Source organism: Miscanthus floridulus, chromosome 7 (assembly GCF_019320115.1).
Source record: "Miscanthus floridulus cultivar M001 chromosome 7, ASM1932011v1, whole genome shotgun sequence".
Lineage (NCBI taxonomy): Eukaryota > Viridiplantae > Streptophyta > Magnoliopsida > Poales > Poaceae > Miscanthus > Miscanthus floridulus.
Window position 1 is genome coordinate 12603241 of NC_089586.1, and position 11672 is coordinate 12614912.

Genomic DNA, 11672 nt, shown 5'->3' on the forward strand with positions numbered 1-11672 from the left:
GTAGTTGTATAGAAGTGTGTCCTGTTTCAGCGAACTTTTAATTTGATCAAACGTAGCTCTTGACTGACTTGACTGATGCATTTTGACTTCCGGCACAATCTCAAGAGCAGGATTATTGTGAACAGACTGATCATCAACAATACCCCAAACCTCAGCAAATCGAAGAAATTACATGTAAGTACAACTCATCCTACTCTACTAACATCGGAAATCCTAGCTTAGCTATCATTCATCACCTTTGAGCTTCCTGACCTTGTCGAGGAATGCTTGACGGCCGGGGAAGGGACTGGCGCCCTGTCCGCCTTTCCCCGGCGTCCTCTTCACGTCGAGCATCTCGCCGGCGCGGCTGCCCCGACCCAGCCCCAAAATCTCCTTGGCCGTCCTGATCTGAGCCTGGTTCCTGGCCGACGACGACCCCAGGACACCGCCGTCCGCCACACCGGCATTCACCCCGAGCATGTCCATCTTGGCCGTCCTCACCTGCTCCTCCCTCCTCATCCGCACCCGCTCCCTCCTCTCGTCGCGCTTCGCCCCGGTGCCGCCCGGGTCAGCCCCGGCGGCGTCGAACAGGGAGCCCTTCTTGGCGCCGCCGCCGGTGGAGCTGTTGCTGTTGCTTTGCTTCTTGCGGGCGCCCTTCCTTGGAATGCGGCCGCCGTAGGATGTGCCGAGGAGGCGGAAATCGAGGCGGCCCCACCCCTCCTCGTCGGAGAGGTCCCATCCGTAGCGCTCGGCCATCTCCTGGAGCGGCCCGTCGCCGCCGTCGTCGAAAGCGTAGTCGTAGCCGTCGGCATCACCGCGGAGGAAGCGGTGCGCGTGCTCCCACTCGACGCGGTCGACGTAGACGGGGTCGTCGAGGACGTCGCGCGCGAGGTCCGCCCAGGGCGCGGTGTCCCCGTAGTCGAGTTCGGCCGCGACCCACCGGAGGTACGACGGCGGCAGCGTGCCCAGCATCTGGCCCCTGTGCTTGCCGAACTCGATCACGCGGTCCCTCGCCGGGCAAGACGACGGCGCCGGCGGAGGCGGAGGCGTGGGCGCCGGTCCCGCTCTCGGCGGCCTGGCGCGGCACCGGCACCGGCACCGGCGCGCGCGGGGGTGGGTTGTGAGGGGAGGGGGGCGGATGAGGTGAGGAGGCGCCGTTGTGGACGTAGGTGTCGGCGGAGCCGGGGAGGACGGGCAGGGTCCGGAAGCGGTCGGGACCAGCATCGTCGCGTGCGCGGCGCGGCGCGGCGGCCGGCGACCGAGGCGTGGTCTCTGGTGAGGAGTGAGCCGCCGCAGCGCACAGATGGAATTATCCGCTCGTCAGTCACAGGCTGGCAGCTCGGCGCGGCGCGATGGTATGGATAAATCATAAAAAAGGCGGGCACATCGTGTCATCTCTCACCTCATCCACATCCATCAGGCACCAGCACAGGCGGCTCCGCCAAGCCCAAGCAGCGATGCCAGCGGTGGCGTCCCTACCGGCGCCGGCGCCGGCAGCCCAGCGGCGGAGGTTCTCCCCCGTGGCTTCGGCCTCGCTGCGCCGGGTCGCGTCGAGCGGGGGCTCCAGCTGGCGGAGCGAGCGGCGGCTCATGTCGGAGCTGGAGCGCACGGTGACGGCGGGCGCGGCCGAGCGCGTCATCCGCAGCTACGTCGGCACCAAGTCGGAGCGCGCCGCGCTCGCCGCGCTCTCCAGGCTCCTCATGGATTCCAACCCCCTCGCCATCCCGGTGCGCTCCCTCTCTCAGCCGTACCAAGAAAGCTTCGTCATTTTTTCCAACACAAAATAAATTTGAAGTTTTATGCTTGTCCTTGTACCTGGCATTACAATCTGTGAGCAATAGATTCAACTTTTGCTAGTTGTTAGCTCTGAATTCGAGCGACCGTAGTGTGAGTGCCTTTTTCTGATGAACTGTCATTGCATTCATACTTAACTTGTGCGTGTGCATTCCAAGAACATTTTGAATGTCTTAGCTTGTTGAACTATATTCCAAACTCCAAAATGGTCCACGCAGAAGAAAAAAAAATCATCACCTGATTCGTCTTGCAGTTCTATGAGGCGGTCACACAGGCCCAGTGGTTCAAATGGAGCTCCATCCATGCTGCGGCAGTTGCGGCCTTGCTTGAAGCCAATGGAAGCACTGGAGAATCAAGGTCTCTCATCTCCGACTCCATCGCGCAGCATTTCCAGTCCACCAGTGAGGTAGCTCTCTTCTACTGCGACCTCATGGCGGCTTTCTCCTCTCGTGGACTGAAGGACCGGGCGATGGATTTCTACGCTGAGCTACGGCCCATGCTGCTGGCCTGTTCGTTTGGTCGTAAACGATCGTAAATTTCCAGCCAGAACAGTATTTTTCTCTCACACCAAACCAGCCAGCGGTAATAATCCACGATCGTATACGATCGTTTCAGCCCCAGCCGAACAGGCTGACGATTTTCTCGTGTGATTGCAGTTGCTTTTCTCTTTTTGGCTCAATTGCCTTTTGTTTTGTTTCTCTGTCTCATGTATGTAATCGTAGATGTTTTTGTTGAATGTCCTAACGACTGATATAGATGAAATGTGCTGAAATAAATTCCTGCTAATGAGAAACAATCCTCTTCATGCCAGTAACTCTGAGATTTATCATAGATGATAATTTTTTCTGCTGTAGTTGTACAGAAGTGTGTCCTGTTTCAGCGAACTTTTAATTTGATCAAACGTAGCTCTTGACTGACTTGACTGATGCATTTTGACTTCCGGCACAATCTCAAGAGCAGGATTATTGTGAACAGACTGATCATCAACAATACCCCAAACCTCAGCAAATCGAAGAAATTACATGTAAGTACAACTCATCCTACTCTACTAGCATCGGAAATCCTAGCTTAGCTATCATTTGAGCTTCCTGACCTTGTCGAGGAATGCTTGACGGCCGGGGAAGGGACTGGCGCCCTGTCCGCCTTTGTCCGGCGTCCTCTTCACGTCGAGCATCTCGCCGGCGCGGCTGCCCCGACCCAGTCCCAAAATCTCCTTCTTGGCCGTCCTGATCTGAGCCTGGTTCCTGGCCGACGACGACCCCAGGACACCGCCGTCCGCCACGCCGGCATTCACCCCGAGCATGTCCATCTTGGCCGTCCTCACCTGCTCCTCCCTCCTCATCCGCACCCGCTCCCTCCTCTCGTCGCGCTTCGCCCCGGTGCCGCCCGGGTCAGCCCCGGCGGCGTCGAACAGGGAGCCCTTCTTGGCGCCGCCGCCGGTGGAGCTGTTGCTGTTGCTTTGCTTCTTGCGGGCGCCCTTCCTTGGAATGCGGCCGCCGTAGGATGTGCCGAGGAGGCGGAAATCGAGGCGGCCCCACCCCTCCTCGTCGGAGAGGTCCCATCCGAAGCGCTCGGCCATCTCCTGGAGCGGCCCGTCGCCGCCGTCGTCGAAAGCGTAGTCGTAGCCGTCGGCATCACCGCGGAGGAAGCGGTGCGCGTGCTCCCACTCGACGCGGTCGACGTAGACGGGGTCGTCGAGGACGTCGCGCGCGAGGTCCGCCCAGGGCGCGGTGTCCCCGTAGTCGAGTTCGGCCGCGACCCACCGGAGGTACGACGGCGGCAGCGTGCCCAGCATCTGGCCCCTGTGCTTGCCGAACTCGATCACGCGGTCCCTCGCCGGGCGAGACGACGGCGCCGGCGGAGGCGGAGGCGTGGGCGCCGGTCCAGCTCTCGGCGGCCTGGCGCGGCACCGGCACCGGCACCGGCGCGCGCGGGGGTGGGTTGTGAGGGGAGGGAGGCGGATGAGGTGAGTAGGCGCCGTTGTGGACGTAGGTGTCGGCGGAGCCGGGGAGGACAGGCAGGGTACGGAAGCGGTCGGGACCAGCATCGTCGCGTGCGCGGCGAGGCGCGGCGGCCGGCGACCGAGGCGTGGTCTCTGGTGGGGAGTGTGCCGCCGCAGCGCACAGATGGAATTATCCGCTCGTCAGTCACAGGCTGGCAGCTCGGCGCGGCGCGATGGTATGGATAAATCATAAAAAAGGCGGGCACATCGTGTCATCTCTCACCTCATCCACATCCATCAGGCACCAGCACAGGCGGCTCCGCCAAGCCCAAGCAGCGATGCCAGCGGCGGCGTCCCTACCGGCGCCGGCGCCGGCGCCGGCAGCCCAGCGGCGGAGGTTCTCCCCCGTGGCTTCGGCCTCGCTGCGCCGGGTCGCGTCGGGCGGGGGCTCCAGCTGGCGGAGCGAGCGGCGGCTCATGTCGGAGCTGGAGCGCACGGTGACGGCGGGCGCGGCCGAGCGCGTCATCCGCAGCTACGTCGGCACCAAGTCGGAGCGCGCCGCGCTCTCCAGGCTCCTCATGGATTCCAACCCCCTCGCCATCCCGGTGCGCTCCCTCTCTCAGCCGTACCAAGAAAGCTTCGTCATTTTTTCCAACACAAAATAAATTTGAAGTCTTATGCTTGTCCTTGTACCTGGCATTACAATCTGTGAGCAATAGATTCAACTTTTGCTAGTTGTTAGCTCTGAATTCGAGCGACCGTAGTGTGAGTGCCTTTTTTCTGATGAACTGTCATTGCATTCATACTTAACTTGTGCGTGTGCATTCCAAGAACATTTGGAAATGTCTTAGCTTGTTGAACTATATTCCAAACTCCAAAATGGTCCACGCAGAAGAAGAAAAAAATCATCACCTGATTCGTCATAAACCGGTAACTTCTATTGTTGTTGCAGTTCTATGAGGCGGTCACACAGGCCCCGTGGTTCAAATGGAGCTCTATCCATGCTGCGGCAGTTGCCGCCTTGCTTGAAGCCAATGGAAGCACTGGAGAATCAAGGTCTCTCATCTCCTACTCCATCGCGCAGCATCTCCAGTCCACCAGTGAGGTAGCTCTCTTCTACTGCGAGCTCATGGCAGCTTTCTCCTCTCGTGGACTGAAGGACCGGGCGATGGATTTCTATGCTGAGCTACGGCCCATGCTGCTCTCTGGGCGCAAGACCTACATGGCCATGATAAAGTCCTTGTGCCTGATGGGTCTGGCCACCGAGGCTGAGAAAACACTTAGGGAGATGGTTTCTCTAGGATACCAGTCTGAGTCCTTCCAGTTTGGGTCGGTCGCGAAATGCTATGGCAAGTCTGGCTCACTGGCCGACATGGAGCGGGTTATTGCGTCCATGGTAGATGCTGGCATCCGCTTCGGCACTGACGCAGTGGACACTGTGCTTTCATGCTACAGCTCCTGCCGTGATCATTCCAAGATGCTGGCATGGTTAAAGAAGATGCGGAAATTGCGCTTCGCGCCAATTATGAAAGGCTACAACTTTGTGCTCAACTCATGTTCCTCACTCGCTTCGGTGGTTCAAGAGCTGGATCCTTCACTTCCACTGTCAACGACGGGGTTGGTCAAGAGGCTCAGGTCTGTATCTACACCGGCAGCAGAAGCCGAGCTGGTGCAAGAACTTCTGGCCTCCTCATCGGTGCTTGACAAAGCGATGGAGTGGTCAGAAACAGAGGTGAAGCTGAATCTGCACGGATTCAGTAGAGTTTCAGTCTATGTGCTGATGCTGCAATGGGTGGATGCGGTAAAGGGTCGTGAATTGCCATTGGAGGTGTCAGTGGTGTGTGGCATTGGAAAACACAGTGATGTCCGAGGTGAGCCTAAAGTGCGTGAACTGGCACAAGAGGTACTGAGCCGGATGGGGAGCCCCCTACAGCTGTCTACAAGGAACAAAAGGCGGCTTGTGGCAAAGCGAGACAGGGTGAAGCAATGGCTGGTCAGCTTTCCAGTGCCTGAGGAGGGCACACATCAATCGCCTGATGCAACAAACCAACAATCGTTTGTATTTACACTTTTCAGAAAACTTGGACAATTTTTTTCCAACCTCGTGTAGATTTTCAGATGAATAACAAGGTAGCTCATGCTGTAGAATAATGCAAATTACAAAGTGTATACAAGACTCTCAAAGATGTCTTGGGCTAATCCTTGTTCTGATGTTGGAGTATTATGCCTCAACTAGCTGCTTGATGCTGATGGGACCGACAAACTGTGCTGGTCCATCGTAGAAGGCAAGTCCCGCAAACTTAGAGGTAGCTTGGGTAGGGTGCAGCAGGTCCCAGAAGAGGTATTTGCTGCGATCACTGCAGCAGCTGGAGATGGGGGTGCACCCTATCTCAGCATTGAACCTGCCACCACCGCAGCATGCACTCTTCACTTCCTCCAACCCTGCAGGCAGAAAGTGAGCAAATCTGCAAATATACTGGAGAAAGAGGCGGCTAATCACTGGCATGCGTGGTTTCATATCTAGAATGCTCCTGCTGTCCTGCTCAGTTGTTGCAACTTACCAGCGGCATGTGGGTTTTGAATCAGACTAGAGACAAGCTGATAAGCACTGCCAATGGAGTGCTTCATGCCCTGCATTTCTGTGCTGAGATTGCTGAACAGGTCCTTGATTCCATCATTCAGGCTCTTGGCTATCTGATTCAATTGCTCAACACATTCTCCTGTTGGGTTCTGACTTCTCAGGTATGGACAGCACCCAATCAGTGGCACGTTGATCACAGCGAATTTCCTCGCTCCCAAATGGTATAATGTCTGCACAACGAGCATACAGTTATAGTGAATAATAAAGCATCGACTGGTTTGTCAGCATGTCAGTTGAGTAGCGAGTCAGAGTTGAAAAGAATATCTCAAAGGCTGAGTTGCTTGCTAGGCACCACAGCATATGGATTTCTCTGTGTTGAAGAGTATAGGCCAGAGTTCTTACTTTGACATGGCTATCATACGTGGAGATCATAGCTTCAGAGAATTGCTGAATTGCAGTGGAGTCTGGTGATCTGTTCTGTGAGAAGAAGTCAAATGCATCATTGGATCCGGCGCTTATGAGGAAGATGGATTTTGACAGCGAGTCCGCCACTTTGCCAGCACTCAATCTGTTTGACATCTGGTCTTTAAGGTCTGAGAAGTACCCTATCTGCTGGGTCATGCTGATTGTAGAACCCTGGCATAATGACCATTTGGACCTTGATGTTAGTGTTTTTCTTCGAAGCAGCAATCATGTTGTTACTTGGTAATGCTGATTGTACTAGTGATTTAATTTGAAAAGGAAAAAATGTCTTGACAGGCCCAAGCGTGCTTCACTGAATTTATGAGCTGAGTACAAAAGTTGTTATAAATGGTTGAACTTCTGTGAACGATCTTTTTCCAACTTTATGTAGTAACTCATCACTTGATGTACGGATGCAATTAAAGTTATCTAAAGTGTGTGCAGTGATGACACACATTACACATACATAGTACTTGAAGTGTAAAGTTGAAGTGTACCATAAAGGCAGCCTAATAAGCCAAAATTTGCTAAAAACACCTTTTGTTTTTTAAGAATTAAATTGCCTAATAAGCTTCCTAGACAGCAAAACTAAGCTAATTGAGAGATTTGTCTAGTCAGAAACTGGAGCATGATTCTTACTTGAGAATATAGTATCTACTGAAGCAAGATTTATATGTCCCAAACCAAAAGACAAAAGAATTTGATGCAAAGTGAAAACAAATGTACAGTAGAGATAGACATACAGTGGAATCAAGAAGACCAGAGCCTGCAGAAGCGAAGTTGGCTCCGCTCATGTAGGCTGCTGCAGCTGCCATCGTCGTGTTCCTCGTCACCTCACTGCTGCTGTTGGCAGCAGTGGCCGCCATGAGAGACAGGTAAGGTGGTGGGCTCCCGCTGAACCCCATAGCAATGGCTGCAAGTTTTGTCAAAACAATACTACAAGAACATAAGGTACTCTATCATCATAACTTTTTTTTCTGTCAGAAATTAATATTAGCTGCTGTAAACTTATAAGTCCTTTTGCAGCATTGTTTGTGAGATGTCTGCACACGCATTGCAGTTATCAGTACTGACCCAGGAAGTCCGCGCCGATGAGGCCGTTGCTGAACCTGCCGGTGGGCCTGCCGCCGGGGAAGTCCACGCCGTTGTGAGGGAAGTCGGCCCTGGCGATGCTCCACGGCAGGTAGTCGTTGTTACCCACGTCGGCAGTGGAGTCGCCGAAGACGTACACCGCCGGGACCTTCGCCGCCGCGGCACCGCTCGCCGCCACCGCCAGAAGAAGCATCCCGTGCAGCGCAGCTCGTTGCACAGCCATGGATGGCCACGGCCAACGACCGGAGTAGTGTGTCTGTCACTGTGTTGCACGATGCTGTCGAATCCAGAGAGCATGTGAGCAAATTTATATAGATGTGATGTGATTGCACCAATTTATTTGCCAGAGGTAAGTAAAGTAAATATAAACACACAACTAACCGAATGAATTGATCATTAGCTGTCGTGTTCCGTTTGTGCTACTGCTAGTAATGCCATTGGCAGTGCGACTCCTCATGGTCAGTGACTTGCTGCTCTGTTACCTATTCATGCTTTTTGGTACTGTACTAGTTTCTTTCAAAAGGCCATAAGAATAGAATTCGGATTCTTGAGATGATGACAAGTCGTTCTGAGGATAACACCCTTTAGAACGCAAGTTTTTCATAGAAATCATGTAATGAAAATTTTACATTAATCGGTTTATTTCCACAGGAAATATGAAAACAATTCCACATTCCAAAGGAGGGCCTAAGAGAACTGAATCATCTGCTCCCTCTGGTCGCATTATTTTTCCATGATTTTTCAAGAGCCGATTTTGACAAATATTTTTTCACTGGAATTAGAATATACCAATGAATTTAATGGAACTAATTTTAGAACGCACCCATGCTTTTATGTTTTCAAATGCTATATCCGATCAAAGTTTCAGTAGTTTGATTGAACCTTGTCCCAAGTGCCAAATATTCATGACTGAAGGTGAAGGGAGTATCCTGGAAAAATTCTGCGGTTTTCAGCGTCGCTGCTCCAACTTTTTTGTGCCCTCCATGCCACTGCCGTCAGTTTGGGCTCTAACACCGTCAAACTACAGGTGTGAAAAGTCAAAAATACCCTTAAGTTTAAATATGTCATTAATTTTTTTTAGCATTTTAACGACTTCAAATGAAAAAACTCAAAACTAGAAAGTTGTAGATCTCGTCGAGATCTATAATTTTCATATAAAAATTATCTTCATTTAATTCCGCAAAAAAAATATGATTTGATATGATTAATATATCTTAGAAAAATCATATCTTTTTTGTGGAATTAAATGAAGATAATTTTTATATGAAAATTATAGATCTCGACGAGATCTATAACTTTCTAGTTTTGAGTTTTTTCATTTGAAGTTGTTAAGATGTTCAAAAAAATTAATGACATATTTAGACTTAAGGGTATTTTTGACTTTTCACACCTGCAGTTTGACGGTGTTAGAGCCCAAACTGACGGCAGTGGCATGGAAGGCACAAAAAAGTTAGAGCGATGGCGTTGAAGACCGCAGAACTTTTTCAGGAGCTCACAGGGCCTTGCGATCTTTTTTAATAGCACTCAAGGAATTCCCCCTATCTTTTTTTGTCCTTCCAATATCCACAAATGAATGACCAGCAGGATCTATTTTTAGTTTACCAGAGCCTTTGCACTTCAATTATGCAGGGGATTGAGATGCTGTCATTGGGATAATTTAAAACTGGAGTTATTCTCTTGGTAAGGGCTGTCCCAATGCTTGTTTTGGCTTCAACATTATATACTACTATCTTCTGGTAAACTTCTAAGAACACATCCTCATTATTTGAACACAAGCATGCCCCTGTGTTACCATCTCTATGCTATCGTGATTTCTGTGACTGAAGCATGCTATACGCGCATGCATAATGATTACGAATCAGCTGGCCTTGATATAACTTGACTTTATGTGTCTATATATGAAAAAAAACACCATCTAAAAATTATGGGGACGACTAGTGTCCGGACATCCGGCCTGAGGCCCGCGTTCGGACATCCGCGCTCGCACCAGTAATCCATGCTCGCACTCGCACAAACAAACAAAAACTAGTACGCCCCGTCTGCGCCTAGGTTTTCACGTGCCCATGCAGGGCCCGCGCCACCCGAACGCCGCCCACACTACCAGACCGCGCGGGGGGAGGGCACTAGCATCCCCTCCGCTTATCACACGCATTGCAACATTTACAACACCCGATCTACCTTTGAAATATCTACATGCAACACTTGCAACATACGTCGGAAGATAAATGAAACACTTAAGCATGCTTCTGAAACACTTGCAAAACATGAAAACAACTTGAAAACCATTGCAAGCATACGCAATATCCAGATAATTGCAGCATATGTGGAAACGTATGCAACATCTAGAAAACACATTTGCAACAATACATCCAAAAACACAAATGAAACATTAGGAACAGACATTTACAACATACGTGTACAACTATTACAACATGTGCAACATTCTGATATATTTTTGCAACATTCATCAGAAACAATTGCAACATACCTCTGAAACATCCGAAACACTTGAAACATATGCTTGCAACATGCGTTTTCAGCACATCGCAGCATCTCCTTGCTACTTGCAAAATGGTGGCTCGCCGGCGTGTGGAGTTCACCGGAGGCAGCCGCGCCGTCACCACCATCGACCAGATGGACTCCACCTACTACGAGGCCGGTGGGGACCCGTTTGTGACCGTTGGTATTGTGGGCTTGACACGCAGCCCCCCACAACCCCTGTTGCCGGCGCCGCAGTCCCCACCACCATTGGATCTCTCGCGCGCGCAGTGGATGTGGTGGAAGGAGCAGCGAGGCAGAGTGGGGCAGAGGCGCGCAACGTGCGATACGGGCGAGTGGCCACCCCGTCGGGGGGCTGCGCCGCACGGCTAGGTCACCGCCGGGCCAGCCATGCGCAGCGCGCGGAGGTGGCCGCGCTTTGGGCCACGTCGGGAGAGAGAGGAAGGGGAAGTTGGGGCAGAGACACGGACAGTGCGAAGCCAGCGGCGTGGACCTGCGGGGGTGGGAGCGGCGGCCGCGGGTACAAAGCGGAGTGCGCGTCAATGGTTTCTTTTTTGCGATGCGAGCGAGTGGTGCGAGCGATGTCGTGTAGGAGCGGATAAGAAAGCCTCGTGGGCATCGCGGCCCGACATCCTGGACAGAGCATTATCGAAAAATTATGGATTGGATATGTTTTGATAGTTTATTTATTTGAACCTATAGATGCTAACGCATTTTTTAAAATGGATCATAGAAACTACCCGAGAGAGATCATGAATATATTTTTTTATTCTGTCCAATTTTGTCTCAACGCTCCGAAGATAAATGATTTCAGAACAAACCTTTCGAAAAAAAAATGATTTCAGAATGTCCCGAGGTCTCGAGCATGTTGCATATGCCTGAAACTCAGCCCAAGAGAAGGAGCTCCCTGCGGCCCAGTAGTTCTTACAAGCGAGCGAACCCACGCCCCAACAAAGCCCACAGATCATTACTTGGGCCGAAACATCAGCGCTACACCTCCCGTGCCCAACACAGCGAGTGAGCTCGCCTTCTGCGTTCCATTTTGATGGGTATATAAAAGTTAAGCATCGTTTTTTTTTTTTGCCGTAGCACAGTGAAAATACATACCACCAATGCAAGCCTTTTTTTTATGAGTTTCCATGTTTGGAGAAGATTAATTAAGGTATTTGTGACGTATTGGTCGGTGCCTATATTGGTGTACTTAGAAGAAGAGTGTCATAGTAAGACGGATGCAAACCCAACAGAAGCAGTGGCGAAGCCATCAATTATACACTGGGGAGGTAGCAACGAGCATGGATATAAGCAAATTGAACGTAGCTCGGC

At 51.8% G+C, this 11672-nt stretch overlaps 3 protein-coding genes and 1 pseudogene across 3 annotated transcripts; 1 reads left to right on the plus strand and 3 right to left on the minus strand.

Annotated features, from left to right (window-relative positions):
- Nucleotides 1-29: 29 nt before the first annotated feature.
- Nucleotides 30-1203, minus strand: LOC136466532 (uncharacterized). Its single transcript, XM_066464971.1, has one exon. The coding sequence runs from the start codon at nucleotides 1201-1203 to the stop codon at nucleotides 226-228; it is 978 nt and encodes a 325-aa protein (XP_066321068.1). The 3' UTR covers nucleotides 30-225.
- Nucleotides 1204-1223: 20 nt separating this feature from the next.
- On the plus strand, nucleotides 1224-5825 carry LOC136465078 (uncharacterized). Its single transcript, XM_066463961.1, has 7 exons — nucleotides 1224-1334; nucleotides 1400-1706; nucleotides 2027-2304; nucleotides 2734-2797; nucleotides 3038-3541; nucleotides 3766-4320; nucleotides 4668-5825. The coding sequence occupies exons 2-7, from the start codon at nucleotides 1437-1439 to the stop codon at nucleotides 5823-5825; spliced, it is 2829 nt and encodes a 942-aa protein (XP_066320058.1). The 5' UTR covers nucleotides 1224-1334; nucleotides 1400-1436.
- On the minus strand, nucleotides 2751-3837 carry LOC136466533 (uncharacterized). The gene has a single exon (XM_066464972.1). It carries the CDS (start codon nucleotides 3818-3820, stop codon nucleotides 2849-2851), a length of 972 nt encoding a protein of 323 aa, XP_066321069.1. The 5' UTR covers nucleotides 3821-3837; the 3' UTR covers nucleotides 2751-2848.
- Nucleotides 5826-5936: 111 nt separating the features above from the next.
- On the minus strand, nucleotides 5937-8292 carry LOC136466531 (GDSL esterase/lipase At5g55050-like; annotated as a pseudogene).
- Nucleotides 8293-11672: the final 3380 nt, after the last annotated feature.